The 25,771-nt window shown below is 46.3% G+C and overlaps 1 protein-coding gene across 1 annotated transcript in view; it reads right to left on the minus strand.

The window, feature by feature from the left end:
* Positions 1 to 25,771, minus strand: part of AXIN1 (axin 1) — a 69,761-nt gene that overhangs the window by 13,844 nt on the left and 30,146 nt on the right. Inside the window, exons 3-5 of the mRNA XM_065850981.2 lie at positions 15,597 to 15,737; positions 9,232 to 9,328; positions 2,600 to 2,737 (exon numbers count right to left, since the gene is read on the minus strand). Of these exons, the coding sequence (XP_065707053.1) occupies positions 2,600 to 2,737; positions 9,232 to 9,328; positions 15,597 to 15,737 (376 nt within the window). The remainder of the gene's footprint in view (positions 1 to 2,599; positions 2,738 to 9,231; positions 9,329 to 15,596; positions 15,738 to 25,771) is intronic.

Here is a 25,771-nt window from a genome sequence, read left to right on the forward strand (position 1 = left end):
GGTTTCAACTTCGCTGACTGTCTGCTGAGCTATTTTTGCTCTGCAGCAAGCTCGGGGGTGCCCTTCCCTTTGAATTTGGAGGCTGAAATCTGCACTGATGAGCTATGGGCAAGTGATCTCTTGCTGCAAATCTCCTTCTCTGCCTTCTCCCAGTCCCACCCCCATCAGGCTGCTACTGGTCAGTAGGGCAAAACAGCTCACCTAACCACGAGCGCTTTTCAATCATCGTGCAAATGAATCCCCTCTTTATTTAGGCAATGTTTTATATTCAAACAGTGAGAATCTCAGCACTGGCTTTGCTTCTCCTGGCTGATTTTCAATTCGCTCAGTTCAGACAAAGACAGAGCGATCTGTATGATACGACCCTGATTTGTATGATACGATCCTGCAGCTCCCATACACGGACATGAGGCTGAAGTGGCTCAAAAAGTAATACAGGAACATGTGTATCCTCTAATCCTTTCCTGTGTTGATCAGAAAAATTAATGAATTCAGAGGGTTTTTTTCAAAAACAAGAAATCCTACAGTTTTTCCAGTAAAAGCCGTTTGGCTCTAAATCAGATGCCTCTTCTCAACGTTCCTGCATGATGTGGCTTTGAAAGGGAAGCTGCAGACTGCTCAGCATGGGGGAGAAAAAATCTTGGTTTTCCTAGCTTTTGCAAAATATTTCCAGCTTCTCCGCTAAGCTGATAACTACCCAGTGTGACTAACGCTTATGGTTTTCCCTGTGCTGCTGTTCAGTGAGCCATGCAGACCTGGTAAGAGGTTACCCTGTAGTCCTGGTGCTCAGGTCATAGACAAAATCCCTGTGATCTCTCGGGATGCAAGCTCTCCTCTTGCTGATACCAGCAGCTCCTGCACCTTAAGCGCTGACCTAAAAAAGCTACAATTGCTTACTCCGAGTTTTTCCTGAATGGCTAATGCCAGATGCCAGCCAGTCAATGAAATACATTCTGGAGACAGCAAAGAGGTTTAATATATAGCATTAGTGGGAGTCCTGGGCTTAAAAATAGATTAAGTCACAGAAAAATGTGTTTAAACAGACTTCAATTTATTCTCTAGCACATAGTTATTTGCTGATTTTACGGTATTGCTACTGGCAGCTTCTTCAAGGAGGCAGAGGGCTGGGATAATGTAGTCTGGTACAGGTGGAGGCTGCCATGGGAGGAGGAGGATGATGAAGAGTGCTCTAGGACTCTGTTAGCAGACAATGCTGCTGGTTAAATCAGCTTTGTCTAGAAAGCAATAGGTACCAGAGAGAAAAATGGGCCAATTCCAGAAGAACAGGAATCTGATCACAAAATAGCACCTCATGACCTTTTCTGGCTGGATGCTGGATGCAGATGTGAAGGGAGCTATCTGGACAACACCTGGAGCTGGAGGAAGCTTACAGATCCCTCTGCCTTCTGCACTTCTTCACGTTTGAAATATGCATATAATTTAAAGCAAATACTACAACCTACAGCTCTTTTTTGTGTTTAAAGATAAACATTTAAACATATTGATCAATATTTTAAAACACTCTAATGGGGCTGAAGGCTCTGCCCTGGAGCCCCAGCGGCTCAGCTTCTCCCACAGCACAGAGCTGAGAAGGGCACCCACGCCTCTGTTTTTGGGAGAGTTGGGAGTTCCTGTGCACAGACTCCTTGACTCAGGGCCATGGGACCTATTAACTGCAGACACCCGTGATTTCTTCACACAGGGTTGCAATTACACTGATATGGATGATGCTCAGTAACATTGTGATGTCCTCTAAAAGCTCACCCATACTCCAGCACAAGATGCACAGGTAGCTGGGAGGTGCAGTATCACAGAAGATACAGTGTCAATACTGCAGAATAGGATGCCCCACACAGGCAATACTAGATGACCAATAGTGAATTCTCTTCCATTTGGAGTTTGTTGCGGAGCTAAAGGCCTTGCACGCTTCCCTTGGTTCATCTACCAAGTCCTTGAGCTCTGCCAGGCCCCAGCAGTGCCAGGGGCCCTGTTTCCCCAGTCACCCACGTGGAGTCACTGTGTTTCTCTGCCTATGAGAGCGGTTTTGGATGCTACACCTGACCAGTTCCAAATCTTCTAGGGATGTGCTAGGCACTGATGGGCAGAACCCTTTTGGCTGTGCTAGGAACGGCCTGATGGCAGACACAAACACCTCCACGCAAAACATCACCTGCCATCTGGGTACCATTTCTGGGAGAAATAGGGATCACATAAACCCCATAGGGGAAGGCAAACTCCTGTCACATAGTCCCCATCCTCGCACAGAAGGAATTGCTCACAAAGTCAGTAGAGCAAGGGTGCTGGAGAAGATGATGGAGAGCATCCACAGTCCCTAACTGGTGGCAAAAGCCATAGCTGGTACCTTACGGCAGGGAGGGAGCACTGGAGCTCACAGAGCCCGGCATGGAAGGGGGAACAGCATCATGGAAGTTCCTGGGGCAATGGGAGCCTACAGAATCCCCCGTGCAAGCGATGACCATGGTTGTTGGAGCAGGGAAGTGGTCACCCCGGTTGCTTCCACAGGATCTGAAAGCTCCCTGTGGTGCAGGGTACACACACAGACCCCCAGGCTGGTAGAGGAGGAAAGCAGGTTACTAACCGCTCGAACGCGTTTAAGGCGCTCCTCTAGTTTCTCCTCTGCTTCACGTTCCTTTTGTACTTCCTCCAAACGATTGATCAGTTCTGCAGCAAACTTCTCTGGTTCAACGTGGATATCCTTTGGCATTCGGTATGTACGCTGCAGGAAAAAACACACCAGGGGTTAGCAAAAGATGCACCAAAAAAATCACACGTTTATTTTGGAGGCTTTGCTAACTGAAAATGCCACTCGTTCTGGTGGGGAGTTGAGGGAGGACAGGTCGGCTGGACGCTGAACCACCACCACGGGCTCCCCAGCCAGCATTAGCTCTGCATACTAAGGGAAAGGCTTTCTGGAGCCACAATGCAACAAGTTTTTTCAGCACCAAACTCCTCTTTGGGATGGATGTCCTTGCTTTTCTCCCCATGTACACATAGTCTGCAGGTATATCCTGGTCTCAAAGGGTGGGAAAGGGACAGAGAGACAAACCTCTCAAAAATCATGCTTATAGTAGCGATGTTTTCACTTGGATAGAAAGGAAGATCTCTTATGTATATTTCTTCAGCTTACCCCAAGTGTGCCAGGAAATCTGCAAGTCTTGCCCATAGCCACAAAGAGGAGTGGAAATCCTGTCAACTCATAGAACAGTTTGGGTTGGAAGGGAAATTCACAGCCCCCCGCCCAGTGCCACCCCTGCCATGAGCCATCTTCACCAGCTCAGGCTGCTCAGAGCCCCATCCAGCCTGGCCTGGGATGTCTCCAGGGATGGTTCATCCACCACCTCTCCGGCCAACCTCCAAGACATTTTACTTCCCTCAATCTTCTGCTACATCCCAGCACAGTCACAAAAGGCCACGATTCCCACAAAGCATCATCTCTTCCTAGAGGATCCTGCAGGATGGTGTCTCAGCCCTTCAGAGTTGTGCAACCATCCCCTGCTTGCTTTATCAATACAGAAACCTTACAAGTGCAGAGATACCATTTTTCTGCTTGCTTTGGGTGAACAAATTAATATCTATGGAAGTTCAAGGGCATTCTCGGTTCCTTGTGCTGAGTTACTCTGTCCCTAAATTCCTGAGCTCTGGGATAAGAGGAGTTAGCGAAGTATGAACCTATCAGCTGCTGTATTTTTCTTCTCATTTTTATCCCATCTGCCTTATTTTATTAAAATACTAGAAAAACTAAAATGACACAGCAGAGATAAAAATTTAATTTGGAGGAAAAAAAATATGGAAAATTCAACAGTATAAAAACCTGAATTGAAATATTTCAATACCAACATGAGAGAAATATACACTCTGTCAGACCAGAGATAAAATTAAATGTGAAGACATGAGATAATTCAGCGCAAAAGAACAAACACAGCACCAGAGGCAGCCATCGAGCTCGAAATCTTTAAAGGAGGATAAGAGACCACCTGAATTTATCCCAGATCAGCCGAAAGATCAGTGCAGAAGACTAAAATAATGCTTTGCCTCAACACCTGACCGAAGTATGCAAATCATTTCAGTTTTTCACTCTCTGTCAGCTGCTGAGTGGAGAGCAGAGGAAGAAAAACGGAGGCAGTAAGTATCCTCCTGATGGCACCCGGAAGCTGAAGGTATCTTTTATGACACCCAGGTAGGTTGCTGAGGTCTTGGTTAAAGCACCACTCGCTTTGTTTGCCGAGAGCGAGACCCCGTCCCAGTGCTCGCTGCCACCGTCTCATCTTCCACACCACACAGTGCTGGGCTGCAGCATCCCTGGGGACACCATGAGGCTTTGTGGGCAAGAGGACTGTCTGCTCTAGCACCCGCTTTCCATGAGAGCAGAGGGACCCCACGCTGTCCCAGGCAGGACTGACCCACTCGAGCTGGGAGCAGCCCCAACCAACCACCCCCTTCATCCAGGGATGCAGCTGTTGGGAAGGGCGCAGCCTGGGATGACAAAGCCTTTGTTGCCACCAGGACCTCCAGCCCTGCAAATCAACGGCCTGTATTAAAAAGAAACACTGCAAGAAAAAAAGAATTATCAAGAAAAATGACATTTAGTCTTGAGATACTGGCATAATGGATGAAGTCACGTGTGTTGTCCCAGCACGAGGACCTTGTGTTGCCCAGAAATGATCCCTAGATGTGCTCCATCATGCGGGAAGATGTGGCAGAGCTGGTCCCTCCTCTCTTACTCCCTGAGGAGCTTCTAGGATCCAAGCAATGATTCCCCATTCCCCTTGCATAGCCTGGGGGAGCACTTCTGGCTAAGGGCGTCTGCTTTCATCAGAAACCCCAAACCCATGACCAGAACCAGCCATTCCCAAGGAGGGAAATCCCTGTCTCACCTGACAAGTCACAACCCGCCAGGTGATGTGCTCGCTCCCTCCTGCCACTTCAGATGTGCCAACTCTCTCTGCAGTTGTTTACACAACAGTAGCACCAAGCCCTGCTCCATTAGAAACTTAATGAGCCTAATGAGAGGCAGCTTGGCGCTCAGCAGTTACAGTCGCAGGTCTCCCCGTTGCAGTTTCCATAGAAAAGCAGAACTGGGAGAGAATTTCCCTTTATTTTCCTGACCTTTGATGCAATGCAGCATCGCAAACCAAAGGCTCTCCCAAGCCCGCAGCAGCAGTGGGTGCAAAGGTTGAAGTTTGCTAACCTGTGTGTTCGAGTCCTGGCACAGCGAGGTGGTTCCCTCCAAGCCCAGCAATGCACAAGGACCACAGCTCTGTCTCTAATGAGGAGCTGAAGACATTCAGGGTCACTGCTGTATCCAGGGAGTTGGGAGTTGCCTGGATTTTGCTCCATGAGGCACATGCAGGTCTTGGGTTTTGATGGATTTCACCTTCCCTGAGAAACTGACGTTTGAGGACCAAGCTGCACATCAGAACACATTGTCATCCTAAATGTGTGGCTTTACTATGATCTACATGTGAAAAGGCAGAAAGGGAAGAATCTCACTGTGGCTTGGTGGTTCCTCTTGGGAAGAATAAACCCCAGTGGCTCTGAGATGAAACAGCAAGTTTTCCAACATCATCACTGGGTAGAGGTCTCTAACCAGCCCCAGGGATCCCTGCGTTGGGCTGAACAGATCCAACTGGGCCAAATAATTCCATATTGGTAAATCTCTCTCATCTACAGGAGGTTTGATGCCTCCATGACATTTGAGTGGCTGATGTCAGACCACAAGTCAGTCTTGGAGATGAAGTGAGGGTGGCAGGCTAGAGGACCCATGAGAAAGAACTTCTGAACCTCCACATTTCCCAGGTTAATAACGCATTCCACTGTGGCATACATTATTAAAGGATAAATGGTGTTTCCATACTAGAAACATGCGTGGCAGGGCTCATGGATATCTGGATTTCAGTATCGACTCCTGCAGCATTCAGGGATTAGCGAGGAGTCCCGCTGCTGCAAGGCATTAGAGGAAAAAAGCATGAAATGGCTGATGGGGACTCAGAGCAGGTTCCCAGCTTGCGGGGGCAGAAAGCTCATTTCACTGTAGTTCTCCAGGCAGCGTGAGGCCAGGGCTTCTCCTGTACACTCCTTACTTTTGCAGCACTGCAGGGCGCTCACTCAAAACCTTCCGTTCCACTCAAGAACACTATGGAAGCCACCTCTGCACAGAGGACATTCTGCTGGGGCAGTTCAGCAATCAGCCTGACCCACTCTGCTGCTGCTTCTACTCGTTTTCTTCTCACGTGGGAATAGCGTAAAGAGCAGCAGCTTCCTTGATGGTGGGGCAGGACAGGAGAGCTCCCACCCGATGATCAAGCTACAGCAAGAACATCCCAAAATGGCTTCTTAATGCAGTTAAACAAGCAAACAAAAATAGGAATCCCAAGTCATAATGCTTGAGGTTGGATTTTTCTAAATTTGTTGGGAAAAAGGAGCATCTCCCACCCTCTCCTGGGAACAGATGAATGCAACAGCACAGGTACAGCCCTGTGTTCTCTGGGCTTTCACTCTTCCTTTGGGACCCCGCTTGCTCTTTTTCTCTTTGGTGTTCCAAGGCTCTGCTTGAATCCAAGAAGAAAACCACATGAAAAGCAACATTCACATGCTGTGTAACGGGATCCTGCCAGAGGCACAAAATGAAGGTCTCGTTGCTTGCTAGAGACCTTCACCCACCACAGCATTCCTGGGCAGAGCGCCATTTCGTGAATGCCGCTTTTCCAAACTCAGAGCGCTGGTGAGTTTGTGAGCGTGGAACACGCAGCCGTCCACACAGCGGGATGGGCTGGACAGCATCCTACACAACCCGCACACGTCCTCGGTACTCGGAGGCAGCACGGCTGTTGAAACCAGCAGTCAGTCTTCTCTGAATGTATAATCACTACAGTTCATAGCTTCTGGACCTAACTACAAGTGCTGCTATTAAAAGCAATATCAGTTCCTTCGGAATTTTGTGTAATAGCCCCATAACTCATTTGTAAGGGAACGGTAAGGTCTCCAAAGGCCTTCTGAAACGACTTTTCGGAAGTAGGAGGAAAACATGCCATGCATTGTGCAAGCGCTATCGGTGTGGACTCTGGCTACTCTGGTGAGATACAAGTCCATAAAGACCTTCACCAAAGCTGCAATTTAGTCATTGCTGCACGTTTAAAATCACGCTAACCACCAGGGCCGGGTGGCTGGAGAAGACGGCTTTAGCCACGGGCTGCGAGGTAGCCAAACCACCAGCTTCGGAAAGCAACATTTGCATGGCTCCTTGCTAATTGGGGAAGTTTAATTCAATAAGCGTGCAGTTAGAGGTCATTTTAAAAGACTAGCTTTATAACATTTCACACCGGTGTTGTCAAAACATATTGTCTAATTACCTTCTCCTTTCTTGGCTGATTGATAAGCGAGGGCAGAGCAGAGCCTCTCTGAAGTCAATGCCAATTCTGTGTCAGTAATTGGCTGGCAGGAGGTGCCAGAATGTCTGAACCAAACTTTTATTCCCTGGAGAAAGACTAGAACTAACTCGACTTCTCAGTCCTCCACTCCCATATAAATATGCGTCAAGATGCCTTTTTCCCTGGGACTTAAAATTACAGCGCAGAACCTAATGGGAACAGCGGATGTTTCACAGAAAAATCCTTGTGAAGCGCCTGTGTGTAATTTAGGAGGAATATGTAATTCTAAAAGACCATGTAGATAAGTAGGATAATATAAAAATTTATAAGCAGCAGGTGGCCAATTTAAACCTTGTTTTTTTCCCCCCTCTTTTTTAACTGGTTTCCGAAAAGGTCGATAAAATTTAATGCTAAGTAAAACTAATTAGCCTGCAAGGAACTGCTGCTGGAATGACACTTATTCAGTTCAACAAAAGAAATGTTTGGCAGATGGAAGTTCATTAAAGCAGAGCTCACTATACATATTTAATGCTCCATACTCTGAGTTTATAACCTGCAGTTCGTCGAGGCATTGCCAGTGCACACAATCAACAGAAAGCCACTATTATTTTTATCCAAAAGGTAAAGCCACTGACAAGCTTTGAAGCTGGAGAATATTCACTCGGTAGTTCCCACTGTTGGGGAACAGCAACAACAACAACAAAAAATAAAGGCCAAGCTTTCAAACTTCAACTCTAACAAAGCCATGCTTACAGTAAAAATGGCATCAAGTGAAATAAAAAGGCACCCAGCCAGCCTTTTCAACAGCGACCACACTGTGAAAGCAACTGTGTGAAAAGAGAGGTGACTGAGCAAGGATGGCTAGTGAGCGGCCGCGGCCAGGGCTTTTATTGTCAACCCAGTGATCAAAGCATAGGAGACCCTCTTAAATCTAAGGAAAATAATCTAATTTAAAAGGCAAAACAAAGAGTGATTTTTTTTTTTTTTTTTTAAATCAGATTAAAACAAGGGTGTATTTCTGCTGGCATTGTGCTGCTTTGAGTAGGCAGGATGAGAACAGCTGTGTCAAGTTTGAAGGCACTTCTGGAAAAAGCAGATGGAGGTTCTTTTTCTCCCTATTTGATTTGTGCTGGAGTCCAGCTGTCCAAAGGGGAAAGAAGTACCTTTATTCCCTGCTAGATATTAAATGTCACCTGTAACTTGTCACAGAAAGAAAATAATAATAAGCAGAGCTGCAGCTGGGGCTGCAGAGCCCTAGCAGGTATGATCATCCTCCAAAGCTGTTTGCTTACCTGGAGCAACCAGGGAGACAATCTCAGACAAATGAAATACTTACGCCTGCACCTTCTTTGCTCTCCTGCCTTATACCCCCAGGCGGACTCTGCTGAGTCCTTGAGAACAGGTTACAGCTCCCTTTGGCTGCCCAGTGCAGAAATACCACTTGGGACAGTTGCATTTCTCCCCAGCCAACCTTGGCTGAGAGCTACATCAGCCTTCACGTCCAACGGCCTCCTACACCTTCCACAAACACCTCCAGCTCACCTGAGGGCACACACCCTGCTTGCAGGCAGATTCCAGCCAGCACTTCCATTCTCATCCCAGAGAAACAACTGGTTACTGACTGAACAATTAAGAAAAATTATGCATTTTGGGCAGCCCTGGATGATGGGTTTGGCAGAAGGCTACCAAGACCTTTCTTAGCATGGTCTATTTTCATCTCAAAACATCCCCAAATGAATATAGCACTAAGCGGGGGGTTAAAACTTGTAAGTGGAGTAATATATGCTAGAGATGTCATGTATTTTGCATGTTTACCTCTGGTGAAGGAGACAGTGCTACTTACCGGAATGTGAGGTAGTGGCACGCGTCCGTTTGCTTTGGCACTTTCTTGCATCTCTCGGCGATGCTGCTTTCGGAGTCTGTACGGTGGGATCCCATCTCTGCCAGAATAAAACAACAACATGTGCTGCTTTAGTCCCCTGATACATTACGTTCATTTAAGCCTTGACACCACGGAGTGGCAGGTAGGGAACCTCTTTACATTTGAGAAAGGCTTTGCACGCCCAGGGCGAGCTCAGCAGAGCAGGACAAATCCCTGCGGGGAACGATGCTGGCCCAGGTCCCCGAACCAGCAACACTCTGGTACTGGGTGCTGGGGGTGACTGAGACAGCATCTGCTGGGAGCAGAGCAAACCAGGGCTCCTGCAACCACTGCCCAAGGCGGAGGGCAGGGAGAAGGACTTGGACCATATCCTAGTACCTTTTATATTTGGTTGCTTTCTATAAGAGAACTGGTAATGTACACAGTAAACCACAGGGCAGGCGAGGAGGGGGAGGAGGAGGAGTGGGAGCTCAGTGAACATCTACACCAAGGGGAACTCGGTCATGGAACAAGGTATCTATTTTTAAGAGAGTAGGACAACTTCTCAAATGGCTTATCAAAGTGACGAGGTAGGCTCTGCTGCTCTTAAGATGATCTCTAGCTCAGTCAGAAGTTCTGCTGTAAGCTGGGGCACAGTGCAGACCTGCTCTGCCAGGCCACACACAGCCAGGCTGTAAAGATGGGTGCACATGGGTCCCAAAAATGGGTATCAGAGGGTCAGAGCCAGCAGACTCGGCTAAGCACTGCAAACCACCACCGGCTGGGCATAACTTCAGGTGAAGAAAGGAACCACATTTTTGTACTCGCTATTGCGACCACCCTGCTTACACCCTGGGATGAGGAGATTGTGAGTGAGCTGGAGCTCAGTTACAAGACAAGGACATGGGCCCATGTCCTGGTGACACTGTGTTACTTGGAGAAAAATCAACGAATGCAAAAACAAATGCCAGCCTGGAGCTTGGCAATTTGGAGTTTTCCCTTCTTATTTTACAAGTTTCCCTCTATCAGTAAAAGTAACCGCTTGGGGAAGCTGTGCAATGGCACAGAAATGCACAGAAATGAAGGGGGGCTCTGGTTTGATCATGTACCAAATAACTTCCCCGCACACACATCTCCTTCCAACCCCACACCACTCCGAGCGGTGTGAATGAGCCTGTCCCAGCACATGTCACAGCAACAAGATGTTTGCACAAGCCAAATGTACTTAGCACCTATCCCCCTCCCCAACCGCCAAGCACAGCTGCTTCTCGAGAACAAACAGTTTAACCAGCAGAGTCTTCAAGTCAAGATGCCATTTGGCAAGGGAAACACAATTTACTGCAGTGTTTTCCCCACAAAGCTCCTGAGTTACAAGCCCCAGCCTGTGCAAGGAGGTCATCACCAGCTCTCCGTACCCGGTGCCTCCCTGGAAACGCGGGCGCAGGCAAGAGTCGCCACCAAATTACATCAGGCAAACGCAATTTCATGCAGTAACCCAGGCATTCAAAATTAAACACCATTAAAATAAAATAAAACCTATGATTAATGACAAGTGCTTTTTAGTAGGAAGACAAATGAGAGAAAAGAAAATTAGCCAGGCTAATTACAGCTCTGGCTGGTGGCTGCAGGTAATGCGGGAGCTGGAGCATCACCTGGCTGCGCCCGGCAGGGACACCTCCGATGGGCCATTCCCATCGCTTTCATTAGGTGGCTTCATTTTCCCTAATGACGAACCTCCATTTGAAAAATAAGAGCCACGATAGTCAAAGAGTTTTATCGCAACAAGTCACAGCTTTTTCCAGACTGGATGGCAATGAAACAACTGGCAATTTTTACCGAAAAAACAAATCTTGGGGATTACCACGGCCATAGCTGGTCAGCATCAACAGACAACATTTCAGCTTAACCACCGCACAAAACCCGGGTGCCAGAACACAACTCGCACGCTAAAGCCGCAGAGCCATTTGCGGGAAAAGCGGCATTATATTAGAAGGTGCAATTTTTCTTTCTCTCTCTCTTTTTTTTTAATTCTCCCCAGCAGCAGTCCCAGCGGAAAGAGCGACTTTTGTTCCCAGCACAGTAGCGAAAGGCTGATAATGGCCTCTAATCTATCCGGCTTCAAACACATGTTCAGCCCTGCTGTGCTGCCTTTGATGTCATTTTAACTAGATTCCCCAATGCCACCTCTGAACTTGGAACATTCCTTCGTTCAATGTACTGTGCCAACTCAACCAGAGGAAGCAAATTCAAAGATAAGCACTTTAATTTTATCCCAACAAAACCTTATTCAATAGATGGGGGGAAAGCAAGGAAAACCAATACCGTACTTTTGTTTTCCTTTTGTCAGGTAGCTTGCTTTGAGATATTTTCAATAGATAGAGAAATAATATATATATATATATATTTAAAAAAAAAAATAAAAACTTTTTGACAGCACATCTACTTTTAAAATAAAACTTTCCCAAACTGTTTTTCCTTGTTTCATCACGTCATTTTCCCTAGTACCAGAAAGCTCTGTGCTGAAATGCAATGCGGGGGGAGCAAGAGGATTTCGATCATTTACTTAATGAGGATGCAATTGGTTTGCTATGGGGGGAGAGGTGGGGGCTTCCAAACCGAACCGAACAGACCCGCAGGAGCCTCTGGCGAGCAGGGAGGCTTTGCTGTGGCTCTTCAGTTGGACTCTTCAAACAAGGGCTGTCTTTGCTCCTCCATAAACAGCCTCCAAATGCAACCATTAAGCCTAAGCAGTTAAAAATCATCATTGAGGGTTTTTTAAATCAAAAAGTTGTTAAAATTGTTTAAATTAGGGACATGGTTTAGTCCCAGAGTTAGGTTATGGTTGGACTCCGTGATCTTGAGGGTCTCTTCCAACCTAAATGATTCTATGATTCTATGAAATACAGCAGAACTCAAGGTCATTCTGGATCACTGCCTGTAGGAGGGACAAGAAACAAATCTACAGTGAAGCTGATATTTTCTACCAGTTACTCTTATCAAAGCACCACCGTCAGTCACTGAGAGACCTTTCTCACATGAAGAAGATGGGAAAATGGCCAGGCATTTTGGCCAAAGGTCAGTCATCCGAGGAAAAATATTTAATCTGCGAGGTTTTTTAAGCACTGTCCTAAACCTCTTTGCTCTGGGGAATGACCATCCTTACTGCAGGGCAGGTTCAGCTGGAGCTGGGGAAGAACAAGGATCCCTCCAGCCAAGCCCACTGGCTTCCTGAAGGCAAAGCTCCCAACCAAGATAAGCCAGGACACATGATAAGACCCAGAGGAAGCAGTATTGTTTAGTTGGACCACAACACTGGGCTAAAGAGGAGACATTACCTCTTGTTCACCCAGCTAAGCTCTTGACGGACCTAAAGCATTTCTGTGTCTGAAATGGAATATCACATGGTAATTTGATGCATTTCAGCTCCTGCATGTTGCCTTCCTACCTAAATGTACCTTAATTTTCCTTCACAAAGGACAAATCCCCAACCAGAGACTGTCTCCTCCCCCTGGGGAAGATGCTCTTTGTACATGGGGGGTTATCTGGGAGGGCAGGAGAAGTTCAGGATGTGCCAGAAATGCCAAAGCAGCCTGGGGCAGGCTCTGAGCAGCCCAGGGTGGAGGGCAGAGCCCCAAAGCCCCAACCCACCACTGACCCACCTCTGAGCACCAGCGGCTCGTCCCACCTGTGCCCACAGCACTGGCCGGGCCAGCACTCACCAGGGCTTTCCACTGTGTCCTCCCAGACCTTGCCCCCGCACACACCAGCTAAAACAACACAGCTGCCGTGCTGATTATAAAAACAGGTTTCAGCAGAGAGGACCAGAGCTGTTTTGCCTACAAGGGCAGAGGAATTCGTATGACACAGGAAGACTGAAAAATAATCAGCGGAGCACAGGCATTTAAGAGCAATGTTTTCTAAGCCACTCAAAAAGCAAACTCCTTGAACAACAGGGACTGATAACATATTTGTTATATAAGTTCAACCCATTACAATAATATTTACCAGTGCTTAGAAAGGCATCCTGTTTAAAGTTCATCTTTTAGGTAAGCGTGCTTGTAGCTGGTACCACAGAAATGACTTTTAAAAACACTGGGCGGTCCCAAAACGCCTGTGCCTGCCTCCCTTCACCCCAGCTCAGGGGGCCAGAGCATCGCCCAGGTCCTTACCAGCAGGTTTGCATAGCTGGGCTGTGCATGCAGCCACATCCAGATCCTGTTGTGCCGTGATCTATACAATATCAAAGCCTAGACGCAAGCTGGTGCAACTGCAATACATCAGAGTACAGCATCCACACAGTGTGCCTGCCTTGTCCATAGGCCCGCGTTGGCCAACACTGGAAGAGCACACCTTGCATCACACCACGCTCCCCATGCACCCGCCTGCTTCCCCGGCTTAGTAGCACTCCTCAATTAACTGACATTTGCATCCTGATTGTCCAGACACATTCCCCTCTGACGGAGGGTCACAGAGGTTTCTGCCTTGGGATCACACGCTGTTCATATGCTGTCATGGAGCAGAAGCCAGATTTCTTTATTATTGAGCCCGACTGCTGTATGTAAACAGCACACATAGGGAAGAACCTCGCTCATCGGCAAACGAGGCTTTTATTGCCATTTTCCTTAGAGAAGGTCTAAATTCAAAGCACCGAGACATGCAAGTCTTGTCAAGCAGCAGGAGTCCCTTCTTTAACTTGCGTCTGGTTGTTCTTCATTTTTGCTGCCTTGAGCAATTCTGCAAAAATTCCTTTGAAACTCAGGAGGCAGACAGGCTGAGCAATGCCATGTAAAAACAGAACAAAACCTGGTACTGGAGTTTTAAAGGACGTAATGAAGAGTATGTGTTGAAAGCACACAGAGTCTTCCTAAGTCAAAGGTCAAGGCCATATGTCCAGAATCCCAATTTGAGGATCAATCTGCATGCACCCAGTTTGAGATGTACAGAAAGAAAGATCACGGGCTTAGCCTTATGATTTTTGAGACTTACTTAAAATGAACCACTGAGATTGGGCTAGTTATTAGCAGAAGGCAGCACATGTTTCAGTGATAATTAAAGTCCTAGAAGCAGCCTATGGTGGGCATAGAAGGGATAAAATGCTTAAGGGGAAAAGGGAGCAAAGAGTAAAGAATGCATAGAATGGTCAAACAGAAATTATTCTGCCTGTGAAAGAAATAAATTATGGCTACTGAAATAAAAATTAGGAAGGTGAAGAACTTTGGCATAAATGATCACAACTTATCACAGGTATAACCATCTGTGAAGCCCCACAAGCCTGCTGGACCAGTGGAAAAGGAAATGTTAAAAGCTAATTAATTTTGAAGAGTTCTTACATCTGTCTCTCCTGATAACAAGAAGTTACATGACCCCTGCTGGCTTCAGAGTACTCCTCCATATAAATTGATGAATATGAAGAACCACAGTAGGATGTGGCAAAGCAGCTGGATTTGTATCAAACAGAGCTTTTAATTAGCGGTTGGTCCTCTACAGCTTTCTGTCCCAGGGGCATCCTCTGCCTCCCATGCCCCTTTGGCCAAGGTCTGCCTCCTCCACTTTGCACCATGACGTGGGGAAGGTGTGAGGAGCTGGTGACCGGCTCACACAGTCACCACGCACGTCACACACCCACCAGCTCCCCTTATTAACCGAGGGCAGCTGGGGAACTGCTGCAGCACCCATTAACAACAGCCGTGACACAGGCTGGAAAGTATCTCCAACAAGGTCTGACAGCTCCTGACATTCACAGTGACACTAAATGAGCCTCTTGGAGGACTTCGTGTTTATAGCACTGCTGTCAATAAAAACCTCTCCTAATTCTGTAAACCTGTCATCTTTTGCTTGAAGAATCAAAGGGTTCCTCTGCTCTACAGAAAGACACTTTGCATTTGCACTACTAAAAACCAGACCAAACACTGAATATTTTTGCCCAAATCCTTTTCTTTATCACAGAGATTCAGTCACAACAAAATCTCATAACCCCTTTTTTCTCCCTTTGCCGACCGTCTTTAAGGAAGGTATCTCATGGGTGAGATACAGGATGCTGCTGGGAAGGTAGGAACTAGAAAAACGCAAAAAAGATTTAGTGGGGGCTTATCAGTACAAGTTGTGTTAAATTGGTCACCAGACAACTAAAACTGGTCAGTCACCAATCCTACTGAAGAGCGATCACAGACTGAGCACTGTTTGGCAGCAAAAAACCTCAAGAGAAGTACCCAGGTAAGTAGAAAGCTCTGTCTGACACTGAGAAGATATTGCATCTCGAACACCTGCTGTAGCAATGCCTACCCAAGACTAAGACAACAGCAGCACCACTACTAAGGCAACAAACACGCTGTGGTTCCAGTACTTACACACTGCTGTCCGTCAGCGACATCGTATCGGCGTCACTGGACATGCTCTGCTGCTCGCTGTCGTTGGCGCTGGTCGCTGGTGCCAACGCGTAGCCCGTGTTGACATAGTAAGGGTTAACAGGCTCTCTCCACGGCCCATGCCTGCAAGAAAAATGAGAGAGTCAAATTAGAGAGACACAACCTTGACCATACTCTGCATCCCTGGGCTTGAGGGCTGGTATCGGTGACAGGCTACAGACCAAGTTGTGTTCACATTCAGTTGCACTGACAGAACCATGAACAATTTGACTCATAACTGGAAGCAAAAGAAAATTCATGGAGTAATGAAGATGACACTATTAGAGCTGGAGAAGAGAGGGAACAAGACTATATGGAACAAGTCCAGTTCACATCAGGATTAATCGTGTCTATCAGCTAACTGCTTAGCATTGTCATTCTATGAACAAGGCAGAAGATCTAAAAGCAATACACAGATAATAAGACAGCATTTTTCTTAGTCAAAACAGGCTTCTACTTTTCCAGCTGTGAGGGATGTGTTGCACGGGTCATCCATTCTATGCTGCTTTCTACATCCCTCTACTTTACTCCAACACGTCTGCCAAGGGATAGAGGTAAAGCAAGAAATGGCTGTTACTTACAATGCAGTACCTAAAGCTGGAAAATGTACCTAAAGTGGAAATGTTCCACTCGTACATCAAATACTTGCCAGTTCCACCAAGAAGGACCATGTAATCGCACCAGCTTTCCCCATGGACAATCTGGCCATGGATCTATGCCTTGTCCTGCAGACGGGTTGTTCAAGTACACGTGCAAGCAGGCCAACCTCCTTCTCTCAAACATGGTAGGAGAGGGACTGCACGCCTGAGCTAAGTTGGGAAGCGAGTTCCTTGCTGAGGAGGAGACCTGCACAAACGGTGGGACAGGCTGTGAGTCAGGCAGGGGCTCCTGCACACCCAGCGCCACGGCGCAGAACCACCACCGCTGCCAACGCGCCTCCCGCTCCGCCGTGCAGGACAGCCCAGCCACGCAGCCGTCCATGCTCCCTAAAAGTCATTTTGCAGCTTGCCAGAGGAAGGAACAAGCTGAAATGTTCACACCAACACAGCATCATTTAACCCCCCACTCTCTCTGCCCACCCATCTGCGTGAAGAGCAGCATTCTGTGACTGTGTGATTCTGTGATTTGTAAGATATCTTGGAGTTGATAAATTCCTGGGTTTTCCAAGCTCTGCTACCAGCTCTGAAAATCCTGTTTTAATTCGGATCACAGAGCTCATCAGCATGGCCTTTTATTTAGCAACTCAGCAAGCGGAACCTAGTTGATGTGGTTTGCAATGAACCCTGAGCAAACACCTCTGAGGAGGACACATCATGCAAGTTCTGCTGTGAAAAGCCTTCCTGGCAGTACCGCAATGGTCAAAGTCCTACAGACAACAGAAAACAGTCCCTGCCCTGATGAGTTTACATTTAGATAAGACAAGGAAACCCATGAGAAACGCACAGATGGAAGGATTGGAGGCGAGGAAGACATCAGCAAAGGCAAGAGTTGGCAGTTTCTGCATATTTGTACAGGTTATAAACGCAGGACAGCCACTACATGAACTGGGACTAGCAGACAACCCATTTGAAGTGGAGGTTTACAGAATGATCTACGTGTAATATGGTAGTCTGTGTACAAGGATGGGAGCACTACCGAAGTATTTTAAACCCCAAATTCAGGTCCACTATGGGGTCAGTTAGAAACATATTGCCCTCCTATTCTCACAAAGAGAAAACTAATACTTTGCTTGCCACAAGCCAACAAAAACTCCAAGCTATTTCTCCTCGGAGGTCGAAGCTCAGTGCAGATGCAGAGTGGTGCAAAGAGCATTCAGACCTGCGTCTGCTGAGGTTTTCCACGACTGTTTGAGGTAAATGGAGCTTTGTGAGGTTTCTCCACGCTTGGGTGCAGTACAGAGCTGGTGGGGTACAAACACTTTGGGATGGTAAGTCATCTAGCACACAAACTTTCTGTCTGCCACTGTAAATATGCACTAGCAACCTTATTTCTATATTCCAGAACAACTTTCTAGGGCAAATATTTAAGGCTGGAAGTAATTTGAACAAGTTTGCCCTAAAAAGCAAGGTATAATAAGTGAAAACCTTACCACCCCCCCTCCACCAGTTCTCCACTTGCATAATGGTCAGTTCTGAACATGAAAGGAGCGCTGTGCAGCACAACCCTCCTGTCAAATCCGATACAACAGTTGCATGATGGAGGCTGATACAGCCTCTTAAATTGAGGCAGGAATGACGGATAGCTCAGGTCTTCCCTGCGGGCAAAGAGAAGGGTGCTTTTTGGATAACCCAATTAAAATATAGCACCAACTTCCAGAGGACTTTCTGTCAGGCCTCTGCTGAAGAGGAATGGATTATTCTAGCAGTATATTGAGAAAGCACTATAATATATAGAATAAAATGTACAGCTCAATCCATTTCTCCTTTGTATCTGCTGATACAGAGACAAAGCAGCAGAGAACATGTGAAGGAACCAGACGGGTGCCGGGTGGTCCCTGGTCCCCTGGTGTAGTTGGGATGGACAGGCTCTCCCACAGCACTCCATGGCCATGGGCTTCCCACTGAGGGTGCAGGCAAGAGTTTGGTCACAACTGTTATATTTAGCTAAAATTACACACTTAAGCATGTATACAACAGGGATTACTTCCATTTTAGCTCTGCCTCTAATACATCAATGCAAATGTAAACTTTTGGTAAGCGTAAGTAGATGGAAAGGGTATAGGATTTCAAAGCAATCATAACAGGTTACATTACTTTTGAGGAATCCATCTGTATTCAATCCTTCTCCTAATGTTCCCTCTCCCTGACAACTCTCTTCAGCTGGCTCGTATCACTATTTGAATGTTTTGTGCCGTGCCTCTGAAGAACGCTTTCAACATCTATTAGGAGGAAAACATTAAAGGAACATGGAGTCTAACAAAAAAAACCCTGGTCACTTCTGATCTGGAGGGGGAGGCTGCTTTAAAAGGGATACAGGCGCACTCAGAGCAATTTGAAATGTCAGCTAAAAACCTCACATACAGAGGTCTATGTGCTGATAAGGGTGATAAAAAGAAAGGTGAACATTTAAAGTTAGACTTCACAAAAACTCCTGCAGACTTCCAGAATTTTTTTTTTTTGATCGAAAGAGCAATGAACGGTTTTGAAATGAACACAGAACGTTTCACGCATTGCAGAAATAAAGCTGCACGTCTCTTCTGCAGCTCTCAGTTGCTCAACCCTCAAAATAATCACATAGGGAACAATTATAATAGAGATCACAGCGACCCAAGTAAGTCAACCTGACCAGCTGCCTTTTCTTTGCATAAAGCCCTCCACTGATCCCTGTCAATTCTGGTAACGCTGACAAGGGCCAAAACGGTTTTAGAGAACCAGCAAGCACCTCCATAGGGCTTCCTTCTATCTGTTCAGAGCTTATTTTGCATGTTTTCTTGGCTGTATCCCATCCCCAAATCTCCTGCTCCTCCAAGCAAGACCAGCACAAAGCACTCTGAACATCAGCACTGTCGGATCGTGGAGCTTCAACATTAGCAAGAAAAGAGGTGAGGTCCTCTTTGGTCCTCTTGCCCTAGCTGGAGCTCCCACTGCATCACAAGTCCCTAAGGGCATCTTTTTCCTTCCAGCTTGGGATCCCCAGTGTCCTTCACACAGCTCCCCACTGATGGCTATTACAATTTTAAATCAAAGACACAAAGTCCCCAATTTTTGCCAAACACGCTATTGTTCGCTCTTTGCAACAAGAGCGTGTTTGGCTAGCACGCTCTGGGGAAGCACAGCATCACCTTCATCCACAGTAGGAGGAAGATCTCATGGATCCTGCCTGCAAATCCAAATCCCCACAGCACTCCCTTTGGTTCTCAACAGTTACGTGTCTCCTTCACTGACATGCTTCATCAAGCATGGAAAACAAAACTAAAGCAAGAAGGAAACCTCCTGCGAGATGAAAGACCTGTAGGTAACTAATATCTGTAGAATTTAAATTAGATTAGTAAACCCAAGAGATAAAGACTCACAAAGCTGACAACCACAAAATCCCAACGCATTCTGCTTGTGTTCCCCCAGAGAGTGCTTCTGTAAGATTTCCTCCCACAACACGCTCTGAACCTTGGTCACCAGGATTTGGGTCACCAGCTTGTTATTAACACGGGAGAAATTCCATTTTCCAGACAGCCTGATAACCACCCAAACTTCACAAGTCATCTTGGAAAGCTCCAAGCTGCAGACGTTGGGGCGCGGGTACATCCCAGGGAAGGACACCCCCAAACAGGCTCTGTAGAAGTTTGGGATCTCTCACCAGAGCTGAGGGTAGGTCCGAGTAGCTGTGACACCCTCGCTCCTGCGCGGCAGGACACGATTCCTCCTCTCCTCTTTCGGTGGGTGGTGTCTGGGCTGAGGGATGGTGCCCACTGACCACAGAGTGGGGCTGCAACTCAGCCAGACCCGGTTACCGAACCTGCGCTCCCACCTGCTTTTTCACACCAGCTTCTGACAACTTAGTTTAAACTCTTACAGTTTTTAAAGATGACTATTTCCAGAACTACATTTGCAGCAGGAAAGCAGGACTAAGCCCTACTCTTATTTGGTATCTTTCATCATTTTGTCTTAGTGACTGGGAGGATGCAGTTTAATGCTGAGACATCCTTCCAGGTGATTATTTTAACATTTCTCATTGGTTCATAGAGAAAAAAAAAATAAATATCCATTTAAAAAGTTATATTTCCACCCAACAAAAAAAAGAAAAAGCTTTCAAAATAACAGCCGTCTGAGTCTCTGGCTGGGCAGACATGATCAAGAGCTCCCCCACTTCCCATACTACATCTACCAACAAGTACGTGACTGTCACATCCTTCACGCAATACCACATTTCATTATCACAACCAGTCAATCAAATTAAAAGGTGCGCATGCTAGCTTATGATGTACGAGCCAAAGCAAATCCCTTCAGCGTATTTAAATAGCATGTGCTGACAAGAGTGTCTGAGCAGCAGGGTCACCTTTAAACAAGGGATTAGAACAGGATCCACCAAGAAGTCTGACTTACAAGATTACATTAATCTACTGCCTGAACAGCAAAGTCTCCATTTCCAATCCTCGGTACCAACAACCAGCACAAAAGTTGCACCATATCGGGTATAAAACTATAAGCAATGTCCCACAGCATTCACAGTGTTCCCGGATACATCATCACAGGTATGGCTTGGTGCCAAGAATAAAATGTCTATGAAGATGCAAAGTCTTCACTCCTGACTGGATTTAACCTGCACTGAAGACACAAAGTCTGCTCAAGAGGTTAAAATTGGGGATTTAGCTGATAATTTGATTGCAGATCGTCGGGACTGCTCCACTTCAAACTCTTCCCAATTACTCTGGGTACTCAGCCACTGCTGTGCATCTCAGCTTTATCACTGCCAATGTCAAGTTAATCGCATGTGTTCTAGGCAAGGGCAGCTTCTTCAAAGATCACATCAATTCTGGACAAGTTAATCTGTTCTTTGAGGTCTCCAGATGGCTCTCGCCAAGAAAGTTCACTTCCAGCCCTGCAGCCGGCGAGCGCAGCGGCCCCAGCGCTCTGCAGAACATTACAAAGGAACCAGATCAAAGTTGTGTCTTACAAAAAAATGAAATCTGAAGTTTGAAAAGCAACAGCAGCCTGTCACTTGTAGGCTTAAAGACGACTTCTGCATGCTCCAGCTATCAGGGAATTTATGATTACAGTCTGGCTTTTAAAAGCTGATGAAAAAAACGACGCTGTTTAGCACTCCTTGCCGTTGCAAATCTGTATCTTCTTCCATGCTTATTCATCCTCCTACACTGGAGGAAGAAGGGAAATAAATAAAAACTTAACTGAAAGTACAGATAAGGGCTCCTCTTCACTTTTATTCTAAGACATTCGATTCCATTTTAGGAACTTACTTTACGGGGAGCTTCAGTAATTATTCAGTAATTTATTGCCAAGTATTAGAGTTACAAATGCTAAACCCAAGATCTACCCGCCTGAGTTTCCAGTTTCTCACTCCTATGCATTTACCAAGGACCATCCTACTTCGCAGGCAGGACTAAGGTACAGAAGACACATTTGTTGAAACCAGTAATTCAGATCACAGGATATAGCAAGGTGGGTGAGAAAAGTGATGTAGAATCTGTCGGGATCTAGGAAGGAAGTTGAAATACAGGAAATAAAATGTTTGCCTTAGGAGGCAAATAAAGACTAGATAGGCTAAATATTGTGGCTGTACTGCCCTATTGCCACCCAAACCGTCCTAGGAAATGCTTTCAGACAACAGGACGCAACCACTGTGTTCCAAGGAAACTGCAGAACAAGTCCCTCCATATTCATCTGACCATGCATCTACAAATAAGCCCTCCCAGCTTCTCCTTCCCCACAGAGGCAAGGTTGTGCTCATCCACTGATCCAATTTAATACTATATTTTGTCCACTAGTTACAACTTTAAAATCAAAACTGTAAAAACTTGATTTTGACACACAACAAAGTCAAGTCCTTCCTAAAAACAATGCACGTCTTCCCTAGAATAAGGCCATAAACCTTATTTATTTAATAGTTCAATGTACAATAAATGAATTAAAATAAAAGAGAAACTATGGGCAACACAATGTCTGCACATCGATTAACAGGACACTTGGATCACCTTCCTGAAATAAAGTGAGTGTCACAGAACATTCTGTTCCACTTCTAACAATAACAGGTACCTGCCTAGACCCATTTCAACACATTAGTCTGAATTTATTCCATAAGAGGTTGTTGTGGTTTTTTTTTTCAATGATGACATAATTAATATGAATTCTTAGCCATTATGAAAGGTTGACATTAAATAAGGACATTTACTATAAAATATACAGGATATTTGGCTGCATTAATTGCAATTGAACTAGAGCCTTTTTGCTTTGGAGGGCAATCCCACCATTCCCTGTGTGCATTTTGGATATCCAGGGTATATTACTCCCACCCATAAGCCACACTCGCCTCTGTGCCATGGCCTTTGTCAGATGATACTCCATAGGTGAATTATTTTTAATACTTTATTAGAAGGGACAGAATCAAGCCCACACAGGGCTGTGTCAAAAATCACATAACAAAGTCAAGTCAAAGTCATCACATCAAAGTGCATCCTGAACATACTGAGAGGACCCTGAATCTTTTCCAATCACAGGGCCTGTCTACACAAGCCTTGCAGCATACCCAAGAGCTTGGGTTCCCATCCCCAGGCAGGGGATGCTGTCTCCAGCATGTTTCCAGTGCATCCCAGCATGCTCCCAATGCATCCCAGTGCATCCCAGCACGCTCCCAGTGCAGTCCAGCTGCTCAAGGGCCATGGTGAGAACCAGCGCACAGCAAACCTCTGCCAAAACAAGTGAGATCCCAGTCCTCACCCCCCTCTTCTCTGACCCTGCCAATGTGCTCTCCCCGGGCTGTGGGGCTCGCTAGTGTGGACACGGGCACACGGGGCTGATAATGCGGTTTCCTGCATGAGCTGAGAGCTGGGGAAAAATCAGCAACAGGCTGATAGGCGAGACCTTTCTCTCTGCTAATTGGCTGCTCAGACTGAAATGACATCTACCTTTAATAGAGAAAATTAGATATATATGTATATACACATATATAACGTGCTTAAGTGGGCGAACACGCAGAGCAGCCATTTCAGCCAGCACGCAACAGTGTCAGCTCCCACATCTCTGCTTTCCCGGGTGATTCCCACAGATACTCTGGTAAATAGGGGCCATCAGAGAGGGGAGCTCTGGGGGTGTCTGCACGGGCTCCTGTGCCTTTTCCCTGTGGCCTCCCAGCTCTGGGAAGGCAGGCGGGGCAGGTGGGAGATGTAAAGGAGCTGCAGAGGAAACGGTTCTTCCCAGATGGGGCAACACCACTATGATCACATTGCAGATGTAAAAATAACAGCGAACCCCCCCAGTTGCTCAGAGCTGTCCCCATCATGCTGAGCGCGCGACCACCCATCCCCTCCCTCCATGGCTGAAATACGCAGCCAAAAGCACCTTCCAGCCCAGAGCACCCCCGTCACCCACATCACAAGGGCCTTCGTCAAACAAATTCCTTCTAAACGCCTGCCTCTGAGGTGTGGGGAGAAAGCAAAGCGAAGCCCAGGTTTATACCTGGGTCTGCTCATAACCTAAAGAAGGCAGCAGCTCACTTAAAAACACCACTGCCTGCAAACTATCAAATTAATCCCAGGATTTCAACAGCTTTTCTTCATTATTTTTCGTCTCAACCAAACCACAAATTTACTTAATGACTAAACCAGGCAAGCAAGTACTTTGTTTTCCAGACAGCGGGTACCTTTCTAACGGGATCCAGGTTTTCAGAAAACACGTTTACCTAATGTCAGGCATGGGAAAGGGTCCATATCCAAGATGTGTTTGATGCTTTTTTTAATTTCCCCAAACCCACCAGCATCATGGTTGGGGTATCTCTGAATCCCAAGCCCAAGGAGAGGCTCTGGAGGAGGAATACAATAAGAACACTGCGACCCAGGAATGATTGAATAAAGGCAAGAGCATGCTCTTGGCTGGCACGATTCAGCGCTGTAACTCTGTCTGCTGCTTTTCTTCTCCATCTGAAGCAACGTTGTTTGTCCACGCTTCTCTGAAATGGAAAGTATTTCCTCTTGCCTGTTCATTCCAAGGAAAGATCTGAGGAGGCCTGGTATAACCAGGCAGAACTTGGGATTCTTCAGTGCCTCGACTCCTGTTTGCCAAAACTTCTGCTTACCAAGAAAGGACTTAAAAGAAAGAAATTACAAGCAGATTTCTCTGCAAGCTCAGGAACTTAAGACCAGGTCCTGTAGGATGAGTAAGTTTTGGACAGGAACAAAGCACCCAGTTTTGGCCAGTAACTCCAGACCATTCCCCTCCTTCCTACATACCTATGGAGCCTCTGTAGTGTTCAAGAACATGAGACAGATGGAGCAGGGACATCTACAGGTACGTGGACCACATTGGGGAACAGGAGCTCTTGGAATCAGAGCAAATAAGAGCATCTGGGCTCACTCCTTCCTCACATCACCGAAGCTCTTCAGGAGGGCACAAACCCCAGCATTGCAGGGATAATAACATTTCCTGATACTTATATCACAACAGTGGTGTTGCTGCTGGCTGAAGTGAAAGGCAGAGATATGCAACTCAAGGAGGCTCCGTTTGACATTAAACTGCTTGCTTGTGCCACGTAGCGTAGGCTGAGTCACACAACCATGGACTTGCTAGCCTCGCTTAAATCCTCATCGAAACAACGCCATGAAACTCAATACTCATTACCAATTTATTGCCAATAACCTTGGTATTTTAATGAAATTACAAAATTGGTGGTGGAAGAAAACAGCTGATGCAATATTTTGAATATCTATGAGGGATCTGACTTGGCACATCAAAACCACTCAGGTTGGTTCCCAAAGACATTTGATGAAGCCCCACTAAGATGAGGTGGGTAGGATTACTGAGGGACCTGTAGCAATAATCCTGCACACAAAAAAAAACCCCACACCCAAAACCTCTATTTCACCAAAAAAGGTCTGGCACATTAACGCACATGAAACAAAGAGACCTGACTCCAAGCAGAGTCACTCACTGATGTCTTAACTCTTACAGAAAGGATCCAAGAAACGCCCCAATTGAACAAGAACCTTTGAGGTGACCGAACTCCAACCTCAGCTGGTAACAAAACCAAAAACACGGAGGGCTGGCAAGACCTGGCAGAGATAAAGCTGAGAGTCAGGATTTAATAGTGCTCCCAGAGGGGAGATTCAGCTGATTAGAAACATCCTCGTCTTCTCTCTCAGTGTATATTAAAGGTCAAGAAGCGGGATCGGATATTGGCAGCACATGAAAAAAACAACTCAGTCAAGCAAAAGACCTTCACAAAGACATTTCACGCCTTTGCTTTAAGAATTCCTGCAAAGCCTTATTTAACTTCACTTCTATCTGGGGAACAAATGTTTAAAGTCAAGAGACCACTAGATCGGGACAGGAAAGATGATCCTCCCTGTAAGACTTCTGCCACCAATCAGTACTTTATAACGAGCAGGAACTCATAAGCATCAGTTGTCTGCAACCATGTGGGTCTCAGAAGTACAGAATCAGGAAATGGAGCTT

This window comes from Patagioenas fasciata, chromosome 15 (genome assembly GCF_037038585.1).
Source record: "Patagioenas fasciata isolate bPatFas1 chromosome 15, bPatFas1.hap1, whole genome shotgun sequence".
NCBI classification, from domain to species: domain Eukaryota; kingdom Metazoa; phylum Chordata; class Aves; order Columbiformes; family Columbidae; genus Patagioenas; species Patagioenas fasciata.